This window comes from Argopecten irradians, chromosome 10, assembly GCF_041381155.1.
Source record: "Argopecten irradians isolate NY chromosome 10, Ai_NY, whole genome shotgun sequence".
NCBI lineage: Eukaryota > Metazoa > Mollusca > Bivalvia > Pectinida > Pectinidae > Argopecten > Argopecten irradians.
Genome location: NC_091143.1, coordinates 18,252,172 through 18,271,807, shown reverse-complemented (window position 1 = coordinate 18,271,807; position 19,636 = coordinate 18,252,172). Strand labels below are relative to the sequence as shown.

At 35.2% G+C, this 19,636-nt stretch overlaps 2 protein-coding genes across 2 annotated transcripts in view; one reads left to right on the top strand and one right to left on the bottom strand.

Annotated features, from left to right (window-relative positions):
• LOC138333308 (rRNA N6-adenosine-methyltransferase ZCCHC4-like) overlaps window positions 1–5,170 on the top strand; it is a 31,469-nt gene extending 26,299 nt beyond the window's left edge. Inside the window, exons 11-12 of the mRNA XM_069281602.1 lie at window positions 36–108; window positions 5,076–5,170. Coding sequence (XP_069137703.1) covers window positions 36–108; window positions 5,076–5,130 — 128 coding nt within the window. The 3' untranslated portion in view covers window positions 5,131–5,170. The remainder of the gene's footprint in view (window positions 1–35; window positions 109–5,075) is intronic.
• Window positions 5,171–6,012: 842 nt separating this feature from the next.
• LOC138333311 (uncharacterized) overlaps window positions 6,013–19,636 on the bottom strand; it is a 52,714-nt gene continuing 39,090 nt past the window's right edge. Inside the window, 15 exon segments of the mRNA XM_069281605.1 lie at window positions 6,013–11,093; window positions 12,612–12,791; window positions 13,114–13,186; window positions 13,508–13,774; window positions 14,099–14,154; window positions 14,156–14,347; window positions 14,675–14,761; window positions 15,149–15,243; window positions 15,613–15,778; window positions 16,062–16,246; window positions 16,746–16,843; window positions 17,357–17,411; window positions 18,148–18,346; window positions 18,624–18,788; window positions 19,063–19,171. Of these exon segments, the coding sequence (XP_069137706.1) occupies window positions 10,956–11,093; window positions 12,612–12,791; window positions 13,114–13,186; window positions 13,508–13,774; window positions 14,099–14,154; window positions 14,156–14,347; window positions 14,675–14,761; window positions 15,149–15,243; window positions 15,613–15,778; window positions 16,062–16,246; window positions 16,746–16,843; window positions 17,357–17,411; window positions 18,148–18,346; window positions 18,624–18,788; window positions 19,063–19,171 (2,065 nt within the window). The 3' untranslated portion in view covers window positions 6,013–10,955.

Here is a 19,636-nt window from a genome sequence, read left to right as displayed (position 1 = left end):
AGAGTTGTTCTACTGTACTACAATTTGTTTTACAGGATGTCACATATGTGGAGCACTAGATCACAAAAGGAGAAACTGTCCAAAACAGGGAACAAATTCAGCAAAAAGGTTGGTTAACAGAATACCTAATTCAGTTGTATTGTGTTAATTCGGATGCAGGATTCAACAAGAGCCCAATGGGCTTGAATTGCTCATCTGCTTCCTGATGTTCCTATAGTGCTTACTACAAGCCCAAGATTGAACAATCTCTCCATGTTATATCCACCCCTGCATTATAGTAAAGTGAAACTGAACGTAGTTCAGGAGAAAAGAAAACCTGACCAATCACAGGCCTGCAGCAGTTTCCTTTGAAGAGTACAGAAAGAGCAACATCCAATGCCACTGTGACTTCAAAGCCCCACAGTCGACCACAGTGTAACAATATTAAATCCTTTTGATGTAAATCAAAGGACGAAAATACCTGCTCATCTGCAGGCCTGTGATTATTTCTCCTGAACTGCCTTCATTTTCACTAGTGAAGGTAGTGCAGGGGTGGATATCACAACAGTGAAAGTAACCCCTAGAGTATAGAGGATGCTTGGTATTCAGTTAAAGTTCCTGATGCAATTAAGCACATGTACCTGATCCTGGTGACGTTGAATGAATAATATTCATTTGAATAAAGTTGGTACCTTATCCTAGTGTGGATCCAATATTTTGTTAGCTCACCATCATCAGATGGTGGGCTATTCAAATCGCCCTGCGTCCGCCGTCCGTCGTCCGTCGTCCGTCCGTAAACAATGCTTGTTATCACTATTTCTTAAAAACTACTGCAGGGATTTTGTTCAAACTTCACATGGAGGGTCCCCTTGGTCTATAGTTGTGCCATACAGATTTTGTGGCTGATCGGAAAAACAAGATGGCGCCAGCAGCCATCTTTGATTTTGGCAGTTGAAGTTTGTTATGGATCTGAAACTATGATATTTTGTTGAGAACTTCACATGGAAGGTCCCTTTTTGTGCCATAAGATTTGAGCAAACTTCACATGAAGGTGTTTCGATATTTCTTGGAATCCAGGGATATTGTTCAAACTTCACATGAAGGTCTCTGGTCCATACAGATTTTGAGGCTGATCGGAAAAACAAGATGGCCGCCATGCAGCCATCTTTGATTTTGGCAGTTGAAGTCTGTTATCGATATTTCTTGAGAACTACTGAAGGGATTTTGTTCAAACTTCACATGGAGGGTACCCTTGGTCCCTAGTTGTGCCATACAGATTTTGTGGCTGATCCGAAAAACAAGATGGCCACCAGGCAGCCATCTTTGATTTTGGCAGTTGAAGTCTGTTATCAATATTTCTTGAAAACTACTCAAGGGATTTTGTTCAAACTTCACAAAAAGAATCCCTTTGGTCCCTTGTGCTATACAGATTTTGAGATTGATCGAAAAAACAAAATGACCAACAGGCAGCCATCTTGGATTTTGGCAGATGAACTTGGTTATCACTATTTCTTAGAACTCCTGTTGGGATTTGTTTTAAACTTCACATGTAGAGTCCCTTTAGTCCCTTCTTGTGCCATACAGATTTTGAGGCTGATAGATAAAAAAGATGAGCGCTAGCCATCTTGGATTTTGGCAGTTGAAGTTTGTTATCGCTATTTCTTGAGATTTACTTAAGGGATTTTGTTCAAACTTTACATGTAGGGTCCTCTTGATCCCTAGTTGTGTAATACAGATTTTGAGGCTGATCGGAAAAACAAGACGGCCGCCATGCAGCCATCTTTGATTTTGGCTGTTGAAGTTTGTTATCGATATTTCTTGAGAATTACGGAAGGGATTTTGTTCAAATTTCACATGGAGGATCCCATTGGTCCCTAGTTGTGCCATACAAATTTTGATGCTGATCGGAAAAGCAGGATGGCTGCCAGGCAGCTATCTTGGATTTTGATAGTTAGATATTGGTACCGCTATTTCTCAGAAAGTACTGAAGGGATCTGTCTCAAATTTCATATGTAGGTTCCCCTAAGGCCCTAGTTTTGCATTTTGCATTTGGTAACTGATTAGTCAACAAGATGGCCGACCGGCCGCCATCTTGGATTTTGATAGTTATCGCTATTTGTCAGAAATTACTGAGGGGATATCTCTCGAATTCCATGCATAGTACCTTTGGCACTGATCGGTCAACAAGATGGCCAACCGGCCGCTATCTTGGATTTCACTGCTGTTTCTCAGAAAGTAATGAAGCGATCTGTCTTAAATTTTGTTTTTAGTATGTTTGAAAAAGTTTGAAAAGCAGGGATAAGACCCCTCTTTCCATTGTCAGACATAGATCATTCTTTGGTGGGCGCCAAGATCCCTCTGGTTTTTAATGCCTACTAGTATTTGACAGAAAGTGGGTTTTTTTTATTGGTGGCCTCAGTGACCTTAAACATGGGTCAAGGTCGTTCATTTGGGCAGACTCTGTACCTCAAAGATCCTCATTCCAGCATGCTACTGGTGCAATATTTGCTACCATCCCAGGATGATAGCTTTTATAATTGGTCACTTTGCCTGCTATATTGTTTGGATTTCACATGGTTATAAATAATCTGTTCACTTTGATTGGCTGGCTAAAACGATTTACATGTGTTGATTGGTTACTTGTTGTTGGAGATTTCATTTGTGTAAGGGGTACCAGTGAGGAAATTAATGCAAACAAATTATCATTAGATAAACCCAGAGAAGTCTGAATGCTTTTTCTGGTTGTCGGACATTCTTATCAGAAATCACACAAGGCACTACATGTACTGAATGGAATATAAGGGTTAAGTCTAGAGAGGTTTCAAATGTTCGATGATTTGCCATAGTATTGGGAGCGTGTGGAGCACCTATATATAGCCTAACTGGTACTGTTAGCTAAGTGATCATGACCTACTTGTAAACACTGCCCATACATGGAAGATGCTGAAACAAAATGTTAGGCTATACTTAGGGGATATTTGTGGAACTGAATGCGCTAAAGTAAAGTACAATTTTAACCAAAATTTTATGCTTGTTTATATGCTTATAGTATGTATTTTACCATTTTTTCAAGCTCATGTACATGCATATCAATCAGTAAATTGTATATTAGATGGAAAACTTGTTAGTATTAGGAAAAGGTCCACTATACACCTTCTGAACAACTTTATTAAACTAAACAAAACCGTTAACAATTCTTGTTACCACTATTTTTCAGAAATGTACTGAAGGGATGTTTCTCAAATTTCATATGTTGGTTCCCCTAGGGTCCTTAGTTGTGCATATTGTATTTTGGGACCAATCGTGAACAAAATGGCCGCAAGGCAGCCATCTTGGATTTTGAAAGTTAAAGGTTGTTACTGCTATTTCTCTCAGAATGTACTGGAAGGGATTTTTTCTCAAATTTCACATGTAAGTTCCCCTATGTGCCCTAGTTGTGCATATTGCATTTTGGGACCAATCGGTTAACAAGATGGCCGACAGGCTGCCATGGGCTAGTTACGTTAGGCTAGTTGACTATCACCGTGCCAGACTGCAAAACTTAAACTTGTTTGGTGTTTGTTACCTCATCTTTTGCCTTCGTTATCAATTATATTATTAGCTCACTGCTTATGTCATGGCGGGGCGTCTGTCGTCCATATACATTTCCTTTAAATCGCTACTAGTCATAGAGTTCTGCATGGATTGTAACCAAATTTAGCCATAAACATCCTTGGGGGAAGGGGAACAGAACTTGTACAAATTTTGGCTCTGACCCCGCGGGCAGAAGGGGCGGGGCCCAATAGGGGAAATAGAGGTAAATCCTATAAATCGCTACTTGTCCTAGAGTTCTGCATGGATTGTAACCAAATTTGGTCATAAACATCCTTGGGAGAAGGGGAACAGAACTTGTATGAATTTTAGCTCTGACTTCCCAGGGGCAGGAATGGCAGGGCCCAATATGGGAAATAGAGGTAAATCCTATAAATCGCTACTTGTCCTAGAGTTCTGCATGGATTGTGACCAAATTTGGCCACAAACCTCCTTGGGGGAAAGGGAATAGAACTTGTATAAATTTTGGCTCTGACCCCCCCCCCCGGGGGGCAGGAGGGGCGGGGCCCAATAGGGGAATTAGAGATAAATATTCAAATTCCTTCAGAACAGAAACAATGAACCTGTATTCACAACAGTACTTGGCATTACAAACCAGGTGAGCGATACAGGCCCTCTGGGCCTCTTGTGTTATAATTGTTTTATTTAAGAGACTTTTTTTTGTAAAGGTAGCCTAGTGGCCCTTTCATTAATATCATCAAGTTAATTATCTTTTACATTGAATGTGAAAGCATTTAAATTATCATTTTTCAAAAATGAATTGTCATAAGAACTATGCCAGCTAACTGTGAACAGAACAATTCGTCAAACTTTCCTATAATTGTTTCCTAATAAATAATGCTGTATGGTAGCCTTCTTAGCTTTTTGGGAAGCTAATACTTGTTGGGCCTTATTGACAAATTTTTACCCTGTTACCTTGAATGAAGTTCATTTATCTAAACAAACTTGGTAACTCCTCATTCCAGCATGATATTTGCCAATCCTTGTCTCCTAGTTATTGACAAGAATTCCATTAGGCGTTTTACTTTGTACACATTACACATTGTTGTCGGATGTCTTTGTTAACCCCTTGCCGGTGGAGTAAAGCAGTGTCTAGAACTACTCAAATCGTTCTGACAATACTGTTTACCTTATTAGGTGCATACTCTTGCAATTTTATCATCTCCCAGGTGGTAATGTATTGCCCTTGTTTAATTTACGTGACATTAGTTGGGGTATGGGCAGTGCACATATTGTACCTGCTTAGTCCTATTGCTATAATTTGAAATTTCAATGGTATCAATTAAAATACCTAACAATGTCATGAAATATGTCAATACTTTTTGTTATATACGTTTCATAAAGAACGGAGAAAAATACATTTGTCATAATTTTCTTCATGGTTATGTTGCAGAATGTTGCCTCACTGAATTGTCATTTTAAGACATTCTAAAATCTATCGACATATATTAAGGAGCAATATTCAGCTATAAAATCAGTTTATATTCTCTTTTTTCCTATTTCAGAGGAGCACCAGAGTATGGCACGTCAAACAAATGGAAACGAAAGAGAACAAAGTGATGATAGTCTCAGTATGTAGATAAATTAGTATGAAAAAGAATTAATTTTTGGTTGTCTTTTTACTCAAATATTTCCAATGGTATCCTTTTCAGATTCTCAAGTAACCTGTTGTTATCGTCTTTTGTCCATCGTTGTATACCAAGATATGTCACGAAGTTTGGGCTGGTTTATTATACTTGAGTCCTATTAACAGCCAGGGTCATTTAAGGATGGTCTCCCTTGCGTATGTGAAGTGCAAGGTGCGTGTTTTGAGAGTTTAGTATGTTTGTGTTGTTTATTGCCCACCATCTGATGATAGTGGGGTATTCAAATCACTGTTTGTCTGTGGTCCATCCATTTGTTCATAATTCTTGTTACCACGTTTTCTCAGAAAATTTTGAAGGGATCTGTCTCAAATTTCACATGCAGATTCCCCTAGGGCCCTAGTTGTGCTTAGTGCATTTTTGGACGGATCGCTGAACAAGATGGCCGGCAGGCCGCCAATTTAGAATCTTAATAAATGAAGTTTGTTTCCGCTATATCTCAGAAACTACTGAAGCGATTTGTCTCAAATTTTATATGCAAGATGTAGTCAAAGTTTGAATAGCAGAGAAATGATCTCTCTTTTCATTGGGTGCCAAGATCCCTCAGGGATCACTTGTCTTGTATAGTTGAACTCTTGCCCTTTTTAAAGTACTATATCATAGAAAAATGCCACCGAAGTCACTAAGCAACACAACCCACCTGGTCACATTATATATACTGACAATGGGCAAACTAGTCATCCCACTCCAATTATGCTGACCGCTAAGCAGGAGCAGAAGTTAAATGATTTGGTTGTTCCGATGGGTACAGCCTTGTCGCAATTAAAGAGTAAAAATAAAAGATAAAATAACAAAAGGATTAAGGTTTGATTTTTTATTGTCACATCCTTGTCAATGTTTCGGGTATGTGACTTAAATATAAGCAACAGTAACGGACCATGTGAAGTCATACTTGGGATATAACATGTAATTTTATATAACTGGGAGTACAAGTATGTGGACTCACATACAACTCTTATGTAAGTTCTGGGGACAAACAAAAATACAGATTTCATTTTCAAATATGGAACATGATCAAAAATTTGATGCTTGTACAAATTTCATTCAGAGAATTTTTCGACAAAATTTCAATATTGAAGCAAGTGATTTTTTAAATTTTGTCACAAAAAGCAAGCAAAGAACAATATTTCACGACTTAAACATGATTGGCCAAACCAAAACACACACGTTACTATTGAGAACAAGCATTAACATGACATGGATTCAATGGAGATGACAAACGCACTTTGTTCAAAAAGGGAGATAATGTAAAATGAAGAACCAGTATATAATAAAATTGATCAAATGTAAAAATATGTCGGAAACAAATGGGAAAAGACTTATAAAATGATTCTACCCAGCAAGTGGTTATAAATAGTGATCAAAACAACCTATGGTGAAAAAATGTATACGAACGACATTTGTATAATCTGACAAATGGCAGCCATATTCATACAGTTTTAATAATATTTACAGGAATACATTAAATTAGATTTATTTTCTACATGACATACACATTAGAAACACAATAAAGTACACATTGCCAATCCATTTCCTATAAATGAGAGAACCACAAATGAATGCTGCTGCAATTAGAACAAGATAATTAAACAATTAAAACCATATTTACATATATACACGGAATGGGGTCTGAATATGTACACAGAATGTCGCCCCATCAAGAGTATTTGATACTCAAACATGAATGTGAAATTTACACCAACAAAAGAGTTATTACAACATTTATACATCATAAGGATGAAACGTTTGATTCAGCAATCATGTCGCCATGGTCTGGTATATAAATAAGTATACAGATATATGCTGCCTATTTATGTACAGGGCAAAACTACAGGGATGACGTCGGTTATTATGTAACAGGTTTATACAATAACATATCTACAAACACTTGAGTACACTGACTGGTGTTATTTTAATATCCAATCTGGCGCAGTGAATAACAATATATACACATAACTATGAAGTCCAAAGCTGTATCGTCAAGGCTTCACTGATATTGATTATCACCAAGGAAACAAGAGAAACAATGATATTTGCATAGATGAACTACTGATGGTTTTGTAACTGATGTATTTTGATCAACTTTACAATTCCTATAGTTCTTTGTATAGACTTACAGCAAAACAAAATTCTAAACATTTTCTTCACCAAATTGGCAGTCTCCATAACTTTATCATCCAACATTTTTTTCTTTCGTTTTCAAAAATAACATCTTTAGAATATGTGTTCATCAGAATATACTTTATTCTGTCTTTCCATATTACAGAGTTAGCTCCCTTGCAGGTAGGTATCTATTGTGATGTCATTATCTTGTGGGCGCAATTCATCTGGTTTTCTTCGAAAAGTATGACATTACACTCGCAAACACTTGACGTCACAATCAATACCTACCCCCAAGGGCATAAACTCTGTAACATGCAAATACAGAATATTCAAATTCTGTTACTAAGCAACCAGTGAATCATTATCTTTATCAAAACTAATGATTTAGTGTAAAGATTGCTTGGGAGCAAGAAATCAATTTGTGAATAAATGTAAAAATGGACTGTATACTTTCTGCATATTATCATATTTATCCAAGATACAATGTATATTGAGATTTAAGTACACATACATGTAGTTACATACAAATGCACTTGTGTATAATTACGTAAACACTGATTTTAAGTAGAATTTATAAATTATTTTGGATCTGCTATTGTCTTAAAGACTTTACCTTACAACATAATGAAACTTTACTGTCTGAAATTAAAGTTTCATAGATTATTAACTATACACCAATTCCAAAAATAACTGTAAACAGACAAGAACGTAAATGATCTAGTTCAATCTTCATAATTGAAGTGATGGAAACTCTTAAACAAGGAAAACAAAAACATTGCATATCTTCTTACATATATCACAAATCTATCTACAGTTTTATGGGTTTTTTTCAGACATTGAATGTTACATGTAAATCTTTGAGACTTAAGTCTTGTTCCAGGAACATAGATTTTAAAAATTAAAAGTTTTTCTTTGTATGGATTTTTGTTACTACCAGGTATTTGTGGAAGTTATTATTAAACTATAATTTTAACCTCTATCATTTTATGTAAAATCTGAGAATGATTCAAGTCCTACCAATGCCAAATGCTGTTACTTTTATATCACAAAATATAAACCTGAGTATGAAATTGAAGGTTTTCGTAAAATAATATATCATCTTTGGTATGTTAGCTTTTAAATTTTAAATGCAGAAAAAAAAAGTTAAAGGTATATAATTTAGAAATGCTCAGATGACAAAGAAAACAAAGGTTTCCGATTCATTTCATACATATTCAACTTTATGAAAACTGTTGTGTCTTTACATAAAAAAGGTTTGGGCAAGAATGATATTCTACATAGCTGACTTAAATTTTATGAAATACCTACGGATCCTTTTTCTGGTAACCCCAAAGCTAAATCTATGCCATTTAAATACACGAAAAAAGTTCTCAAATCACCTGTTTATGACAAATTAATTAAAATTTCAATTAATGTCTATGTCATTACATACATTTTATCAATACTTTTTAGATAAATGAGAATCTCAAGAATAAATTTCCTATCTGTCATATTATACCTCGATCCCCATATCTTTTTCATAATGTTGTTACTTTTTATTCTATTGTAATTTGAATTCTATTGTTATCAGTTATTGCTTTTATTCTATTTTGTTCTGAGTTCTATTGTGAGCAGTTACTGTTTTGTTAGTTTGCCAGAGAAAATGACGCTATTATCTATTAGTGACATGACCCTCGCAATCAAATGGCGTAACTTCTCACAAGAGTGGATAACTCTATGAACCAAAATGGCAGGGCTACCACCAATTGTCCAAATTTAAGCTATGGTAAATAATATATGATATAGTGTATAAATGTCTGTACAAATGTCATGTACTTGATTATATTAATTAGCTGCCTCCGTTTACCACAACCGATGCCATATTTGGTTAATTAGGAAGTACCTGTATAGAGTGGGGTTACTATATTACACAGCAATTCGTTATTACAACTGGGTATGTACTATATAGTTTAAATACATTAATATGTATGTTTTAATTCTAAGTGAGATTCTTTCTTGGCCATAACTTCAAGACTACTTTATCTTGTTTTTTCCCCCCTCCATTATACGTTCTCTGAAATTGCATCAATGTTCTAAATTCAAACAAAACAAAAAAATAAGTTGATATACAATGATCTGCCATGTAGCTGATGAAAACCATTTGTTTTACAAATTTTCTGAAAGACCAGCTATTAAACAACCTTCTATTTTATAGATTTCCATTAGAAACAACAATATTGCCGGTCTTAAAAAGACAACTGTGATTTAAAATGTAAAAAACTTTTCCTTCTCAACATTGAGAATGGTGACTACAACTAAAACATGTAAGTTACTTACTTAAAAGAAATGAAAGCATGGATTACATAAAAATGATTAAAACATTAAAAGATAACACTTGACTTAAAACAAGTTTATACCCATTCAAAAAGATTTTTTGGATACAATTTTTTAAAACATTTGTTTCCGACTTACATTTCCTAACTGTAGTTGTTTTAAAAGTTATTTGGCTAAAACACATAATGTATACATGATTGTTAAAATACAGAATCAGGGATGCTATTACCTCTTTGGGATTTAAATCCAGCCATTGAAAAATCACTAAAAAGATTATGAACACATATCAACTCATTGCATACTTTCTATTCCATTTTTCTAGCAAACAAACAAATTACACTCTTTCTTAAACAGTAATACTGAAATTTGTGCCATTTTTGGAAAATTCTATATTTTCAATTTAAGAAATTGTTCAATTCCTTGTAGAGCTCAAGATCCTCCATGACCTTTAAATCATGATGACCTTGAGATCTCGGATGACCTTGGGTGAAGTCCTCAGTAACTTTGGAATCTCCTATGTCCTTTAAGACCCTGATGACCTTGACACTTCCCTAAAAACTCGAGAGTTGTTGAGATCCCTAGTTATTTTGAGATCAGCCAAACACCTCAGATCCAAATAAAATATTATGCCATAACAGAAGATGTCGACCATAGTCTCTTCATTAAATCCACCTCTATATTATCACAGTTTTCAAAATCAACGTTGATGCGTAGCTGAATATTGCATTTGTAAAGCAGAGACTTGCACGCATACTGTACTCTGCTCCAGAATCACCCTACATCTACAAGTTTATGGCACGAGTATATATATACATTGTGGTAAGCACAGCACCGCTGATGATATGGCTATAGACATTATTGCCTAATTTCAAATTACATTATTCATGTTAGAACACTTTAATTGATCAAATCTGAATAACTAATAATCTTTTCTCTTCGTGGTATTTCTCATCGTATAACGACACTGAATTTAGTCCAGTGAAAGATCTTACAACAAACAAGAACAAACCTTTCATGCTTGACATGTTCAGTCTCTTAACACTATCATCATAATCAATATGACAACAACTATGCAACTTAACTATTCATCTGAATCAATGTTTACATCAACAAATGCTGTAAAAGTTTGATTTTCAATCTAAAGTAACAATTTAACTATTTGTGTTAAATCTTACTTAAATCCTCTGACTTCAATCATAAACTGCCTCAGCTAGTTACAACCTTATTCTGAATTTAATGATATCATGCTAATCTTTGATAGGACGTTCATCTCTCCAGATGAAGTAATGTAACGTCAGGTGTAACCTAATGACATGAAGCACCTATTCACACGTCGTGCATTTGTGGTTTCTTGCGATGTCTCTTCTCCTCCAGGAGGTATGACAAGTCCAGTCGTTGTTTGGCAGGTACAGCCGACAGAAGCTTTAACATCACTTTGTTCAGTCTCTCTTTCTGTTCTTTTTTCTACAAAATTGAAGATATCTTAGAATATTTCATCAGACAACTTCTACCAAGAATTTGGGCAATTTTGTATATAAAGGATCTTACATGAGTGACCATCTGATATGAAATTTATCAAATAAGTTCAACAATTTGATATCCCATGAGCCTTTAAGCGACTGGCATATATATCAAATTATTTAACAAGTTTGATAAATTTTATATCCCATAGCCACGAGTGTAAGATTCTATTTATCACATAACTTTAAATAATACAAATATAAGTAAAACTTCAGCTTTCGTTACTATATAAAACAGTAGAAATCCGGCTCAGATATGACATTGGACATGGCTGGATAGGCTAGTTATGTGATAAAAATAGATATCATGTTTTTGCAAACTTCACTATTTTTGTTGTTGTTGTTGTTGTAATCAATTGTTGTAATTCAAAACAAAACTGCTATTAAAATTCTCAATCTGACAACTAGATGTATCTTTTACTTAATTCAAAGTGATGTTTTTACAAGCACAATTTACACCATTTGAAATATGATGCAGTTCGAATTCCCAGTAATGTTGATATGTTAGCTGTATACCTGGTTTTTTCTATTATATTTAAATATTTCCAGTAATAGCTTTCTATAGTGTATAATTGCTGTTCTGCGACAGTGTTGTTACTGCCAATCACTCCAAATTTGCAAAGAAAAGTAACCAGTGGCTCAATGAACTTAAAAAAATAATTAAAGGTATTGGCTAAATCCTTTAGAATTGGTTTCTAACAATTGGAATGTCTTGATGAAACAAAAAATCTGAAGTTAGCATGGACCCTAGATATGGCCATGAATCTTGTCATTTAATCATCTTACTATCACAAAGAAGGCTGATTGAGTAATGAAGCAATGGTGATTGAACAATGGGACTAATTCATGTACCATCTGATACCTTATAACATTTTTGCGGTACTATTGTTTCTTTTGGAGATGGAATGAAGTTAAAGATGATATCTGGCGCGGATGTCATTTCAACAGGAAAATTCCAAAGAGTTATTTCAATCACAACCGAGATACTATTCCTGCACAAATACTTTCAGGTATCACATGGTACATGAATTATTCCATAGTGATGGAGCAATGGAGTGATGATGCATAGTATCTAAAAGAACAATGAAGATGTGTGACAATAATGCAATAGTGACAGTGGTTAATGCTCTATCGCCATCGCAGTATTTTCACCAATAATCAATGTATAATCGCACCCTCCTTTCTGTATGTCCTGGTCATCTATCTTATTGTTTCCATCATTTCAATTCCACCGCCTTCAACTAACTGAACCATAGACGTTAATAATGGGACGGTGAGATACATGGCCCTAAAATGATTCCATGGTAACTCGTTAGGAAATTTACAGGAGTGATTGGCAGCGTCTGTGTGTGTGCAGTATACCTTCAGGTAACCATGCAAACGAGTCCAGACGGATCACAACTTGTCCAGATATGTTAGTCTATATTCCGGTGTTAGTGAAAAATAAAAAAGCGTTACATACATCTTTGATCTCTACCTTTTGAGCCTGGATACGGATCAGTAGCTTCTCTTCGTCATCGTCTGTCGACTTCAGGCATGGGCGTCGGGCTCGTCGTTTCTTTGGAGCCTCTGATCCATTCATATCTAGTCCTTTGTTTTCTCCAGGTCCTCGTCTTTTATAGGCCTGGGGAACCTCATGCGGCTACAGATGAAAATTAAGAAATTTTATATCATTTTAATCATGTTAGAAGTCTTCTCAACCCAAGTCTAGGCTTAATGCAGATGTCCATTATATCTAAAGACCAGAAATCTGTCTAAGCTTACATAAATGCCCCTGTGTCTAGCTTTATTCAAATCTAATTAAATGCAAAGTTATAGTCATTAAATACTAAGTTTCAGAAAAGCGCAACAGATGTAGACAATGTTGAATATCAACATTATATCACCCTTTCTCTTTTTAGCCTATTTCAGATTCTCAATTCCTACTTTTATGGGTATATATTTTCACATTAATTATCACTTACAGAATAATTCCTCTTTGGCACCAGTCTTTTCTCATACTTGTCAAAGCAATAGGATTTGGTGTTGATAGGGTACCTGTAATAGAAATGATATCAGTATTCTAAATCTGGAACAGTCCTCTATTTGAACTTAAAACTCAACTGATAAATGCAAGATAGTATCTGTAAATGAAGAAAAAACATGTTCATAACAAATCATCAATGAAATATTTTACAGCATTTTTTGGGTACATAAAAACAACAAAACCTTGAAATAGGTTTTGGAAATTGTTTCATCAATGTACTTCTAGGGCTTTCAAATATAAATGGCCCCTCATTCAGAATATTACACTGAATGAAAACAAGACATGATTCCACTATGGCCTGACATAGACAATATTTTGGGTAGTCAACTTACGGGTGTTTGGATATTTTGTAGAAAAGATGGGCGGTTTTGTCAAGTCTGTATTCACAGATGTAGATATCCTGATCACGAACGCCCTTGGGACGACCTTTACAGAAGGTGTTTAGATCCACAACACAGCAACCTCCAACAATGCTGCCAAAGGCTACAATCTCATAGATGGGCACACGGAACACCTCGTTAGAGAAGAACTTTCTTGATGGTTCATGGAATGTCTCATATGGATGGTAGTAATGGTGTCCAAAGGCAAACTTGTCACCTCTGTAAATAAAGACCAGTTCAGAGCACATTAAGATTCATCACACTCATTAGTTTGTGAGTTTTTCTTAATTTCAAACACCAGACCAACATGCACATGGTATAATGGCTCTAAGAGACATTTTACTGTATTAAGAACCAGGCACTTAATGTAGTAAAGTGTCTAGATTATTTTAGGAAATGCTAATTTCAGTACAGGAAATGAACAGAATGATATTACAGCTATGGTGCATTTTGAGAAACTAAATCTTCCATTGACAAATAATAGCTTAAACCTTTAGTTAAGCATTTACTAGAGATCACAAAGTATATTGTCTACAGTCTTACTTTTCATCTTTCCAGAGTCTTTCAATGCGGAATATATCCAGCTTGTATATCCAGCTTGTCCTTGCCGATTTCTGACACCAGTTTCTGTGAGGTTTTTACCGAGTCAATTTCTACCCCGACTTTTTCTGGCAAGTCTCGTATCACATAGACACAGTCACCTACACGGATCTGGAGCTCATCTCTCATCAGCGTCATATAATACACCCAACCTGGGGTAGCATCGTCCGGCTGGGGGTCGGCTAGGATTTCCTGTTCATACAACAAATATTATTTAGTTACATTATAATACATATCCTACAAAGTCATATAATGCAATTGTTTATAATCTATTGGTATTTTATTAATCACGCTGTACACTAGCTGAACTGTTCAATATACATATACTTCTTCAAAAGCTTTCAAAAAAGGAATTTCACTCATAATAAGATGGATTTCTGTAACACAGAATAGACACTAACATCTAAAGTGTTATATTTTTGTTATGTATTGAATAATCCAGGCAATATTTTTCCACAAGATGTTTTGAGGAGCATGTGCTATGAAGCCTGAACAGTGTCCTACTTTTGATGTTCTCACCTTTTCCACTGGCCTGACATTACAGAGTTCACACAGATAGTTTTCCACGTCTCCAGCTACCTTCATGCAGTCACAGTGTTGCCATATCTGCAATTTACCACAACCTCTTTCATTCATCACCAGACATTGGCATGGGAATTCAGAAAAGGAGACACAGCATTCAAAGTGAACTACTGACCACATAATGAAGCCTTATTTAAGTTGAAATCAAGTCAACAGCAATTTTTTTCAAAAGACTTTAAAATCTGAAACTGACGAAGGCAAGCTTTATCTAAAGATAATGGAAAATGTTGCCACACTGCAAAAATGTACAGTGAAATAAAGAATGAACTTTTGAAAAGTTAAAATAAATACCTACAAATAATTTGAGCTAGAGTAGAATTTGAGTAAGAAAATTAATTCTAAGTAAAATAAATCAATGCAACAATGATAGGATTATAAAAGAATGTGATCTTGAAAGAACTGTTCACTTACAAAGCATTTTTCACACTGGATCATGAGGCCCTCGTCTCTGTAGATTCCACAGATACATCTGATCACCTCTTCTTCTTCCTCCTCCTCCATGGAATCTGAACATTAATATTCATAAGTTTTACCCCATGGAAGATCAAGATAAATAAATCATATATTTTAAATACAATTATTTATCTTTTAAGGTTATCGTATCCTTTTCAATGTGATGCAGACAATTTCGAAACCTTTCTCATTTCTATTATTTTAAGGCAAGGAACTAGTACATATGTGAAGAATTCTAATTCAAACACTTGTTAACTTGAAATTTTGTCAAGGTCTTGTCAAGTTCGAGTGAACACATTCACCCCTGAAATTTCACAATGGACTGGTCTAGTCTGTGATTTAGAAGTGCCTATATGTGTCTTCAGGGGTGGATGAGTTAAACAAGTTCCACTGTACTTTCTTAGAAGCCATGGAGCACCTACCCATGTTGTCTGTACCCTCGGTATTCTCCGCCTCTGTTAATGCCAGGACATTGCCTTCACCCAGTACATCCTCCAGTAGGGGTAATGCCTCAGCCTTGGCCTTCAGGTACACCTTTCTTAGCTTCAGTACCAGCAAGCCCATCCACGAAGATCGGCCACAGTATCTCTGAAAACAGGATCACATATTACAAACAAACCTCAAATAGGTTTTTTTCAAGTGAAATGACTGAAAAATAAATCTATCATGTATAATGTTGCAAAATCCCATCACCATATATCTTTTCCATAGCATTTTTTTGCTATCAAATTCCAAGAAAGAAGAGTTTTGAATCTTAAAGACTTCTATCTGACATATAACAAGAAATATTAATGAACTTTTCGGCTTTCGTTTTATAAAGCACATTTATATTTCTAGGTTCCTTAGCTTTATAGATTTATATTGCCTCTACCTCAGCGTTTCTGAAGAGTCGGTTCATATCCTTATCAAAGGCCTCCAGTGAGTTGTACTGTCCACTACAGATGTTTCGTTCAATCATATGGAAGTCTATGGGGCTCTCAATGACATTGTAATATTCTGGATGTTTCTTCTTTGAAGGCAGACTCAGCTGGGCAGACAACTCTTTGGCATCTTCATCTGTAATCATCACATTAAATGTATCTTATTACACATTATCGATGATGTTATAGAAGAATTACACCAGCATCAATCTGCTGATGTCACATCTATTATGCATATTCAATTTGCAATTTAGTATTCAATAAGATTGCAATCCTGTCCCACTAAATCCATGTAATTTCATTGTGCAATTTTTGATTATAAATATTAACAAAAATTTAAATATTTGAAATATGATATTTCATCCCTTGACTATCACTGAAATTTTGTTTGAAATACTGTTTCAGATTTCACTTCGGAAATACAACGAAAGTATTAAACCTTTACTTACTGTAACCCAAATGTAATATTTTCATGGCTCTTCTACAGATGTACTTTACCTACATTTCTATAGATATCTTTTTTTTTTTATTTAATATTGCATACGGAAATTACTTGTTTTTTAGTATTAAAACATTAAATCTTTGTTTTTATTGATACACTTATGCCTAGGCTAGCCATTTTATACAATATTTACCTCGGTAACCAACGACAGCTTTCCTGATGTTGTTAAATACTTGAGCCAGTTTTGCTGTTTGGGTCAGTTCACTGTTCTCCTCTGCTAGGGCTAGACGTCTGAAATTATTGAAAATCATTTTTCTATGTTATAATGCATAAAACAGGAGATACGTATCATAACGCTTAAGAACAAATTTAATTACTTTGTGTGCAATGATTGAGAGATAATCGACAAAAATTGAGCAAATTTATGAACCTCATATATGTCCCCGCGTCCATATATCATAGCAGAATGGGTCTAGGACATGATGTGGGGCATCGCACTTTATGTCCCTGTCTTCCACATTTCATGACAGGAGCATGGTAATTGCAGAAAAATTGAAATTTGTAACCCTATCTTGTGGACCGATAAGAGGACAAAACAGTCTTGTCACCAATTTAACTCATTCATCCCTAAAATTTCATAATGGACTGGTCTTGTCTTTGATTTAACAGAACCTAAATGTGTCTGCAGGGATGAATGAGTTAAAGACAGTGCTGGAGAAGATTCTTGCTTCCTTCCAGTAAAGAGAAATTGAACTCTCTCTGTCTCCTCCTTTCCAATATTTGTCATCTCTGTGTATTACTTACCTTGTTCTTACAGACCGTGATGTCTTCAATGCCGTCAGTTGTGTTATAAAAACATCTAAAACAGAGGAAATTAATGATAACAATACAACACTAAATCTGGTAACATTCATCCTAAATTTTGACTTGATATGAAATAGATGTGTTATCAAATTGATATATGGTAGATTATCTAAATAATTAAATAGTGAGGTATTCAATGTTGTGTCCAGGCACATATCCTACAGTTGCCTTCTTTACCCTTTTTATGGTAATGTCACAAATCTCGACACAGTTACACAGGTCCTCTGATTTTATTATGATAAATCCAAATCAGGTTTCAAATCAGTCTATTTCACTGTTCTCTATAATATCTAATTCACTTTAGCATTAAATCTTTGCTAGCTGATATCCTTATTATCCAAACTTAGATAGAGAATGCGCGTCTACCTATCTTAGAGACTGGACCTAAATGTCATAAACCTCTACTTGAAAATGAGGGAGAGGGATTTAGATACAGAAGCTCGGGGGGTACTTAGATACAGTTTAGGAACTCTACAATACTTATAATTAAGGTATCAAAACTTAAATGGAGTCAGAACGAACATGATGTGATGCCTATTAAGGTTTGTGCAGGACTAATGTTTCTATGGGTGATGAAATGACGCTAAAAGATGATATCTGAAGCTAGTGGGAACATTAGGAAGATTTATGTTTCATCACCACTGGAGATACCAGTACCACACAAATGTTACTGGGTAGCACATGGTACATGAATTAGTCCCATTGTTAGAAAAGTGATAAGACATACATACCTGTCTTGCTGAAACCCACAGACTTGGTAAATTCTCCATCCTTGTTGAGAGAGCTGGACACTCTACTACGAAGCTGCCGTACCCTGTCGATATTCCGAACAAGAAAAATACTATGTTTCCGAGCTTTACACCTCTCTGCATGGGACATTGGTTTGATGGTTGGGAAGATGGTAGCACTTTGTTCCTGCGCCAGTCGTTGCTGTAATAAAACATATTGATTGTGCTATTTCTATCTACATGGTACAGACAATACTGAATGCATATATCAGCAGTATAATAGAGTATATACAGTGAAACCTGTCGTAGCGACCACCTCTGTATATAGACCACCTGCTATATAGACCATATTTCCCTTGTCCTAGGGTGGTCTTTAAAGACAGGTTTAACTGTATCATCAATTAAGATTGTCTCAACAATCTTACTTTAGAAAAATCTCCTCCTCTTACACATCATCATATTACGTATTAAGTTCTTACCTTTTCTTTAAATTTCTTGAGTCTATTTTTAGACTTGCGTTTATCTTTAGGGGGACGACCGACAGGTCGCTGGGGTGTGGCCTTTTCTTTACTTTGTCCATTGAGTCTCTGAGTTTTACCACCAATTACTCCACGGCAATTATCACTCCCACATTTACAGATTTGCTGTAAGAAGAAAAATATCCTGATTTAAGATGCTGTTTCATTTAAATAACATTTCTTTGCAATGATTTACACAGGTTATTTTTAATTAAATCTAATGTAATTTTTGACAGAAGACACCAATACCAATACCTCATACTGATTGATATTGAGCAGCAAAATTTTTAGTATATAAATATATTTTTTTCTCCTTTACAGAAATATAACAATAGAATAGAATATCTTCATAGTATTGAACTTCGAAATGAAATCCATGCTCAATAGAATCACCACTAACTTGAGAATCCATATTGAAGGAATGGAAGTTGTAGTCATAGCTGAGTTCGGTTCCATCTGGTATGTCCTTCAAGGCAAACAAAGCCATTCGATAGTACCCATTCACATTCCTGAAACAAACCAACAGTTATAAATTATCTAAACACATATTATGCTACTTCAAATTATTACTTCTGTATTACAGCTAGCAGATATATGCTATATCAATGATCAAAGACCTATCATAAAGTTTGTTGGACCTTAACATGTTGTAAGTTTAAATATCTGAAAAAACAAGTTACTTCTTGAAGACAACTCTACTTTTATTTTCCCAACACACTCTCTGGGAAGAGGTGGCTATATAATTTATCTATTTTATAATAATCTCTATTTTCTATAAACTTGATTATTTCCCCTTACTTAGAAACCTGCAACCAGAACTCACTATGTTGTGTCTAACCTGAACTAATTTTGAGTCCTCAGAACTTTAGCTTGGGCTTTTCTTCTCTTAGAATCAAAGGAATTCAAATATATAGCGAGTATGAGTGAATGAGTGCAATTCAAAATTATATCAATGTTTTCATGGAACTTTGACA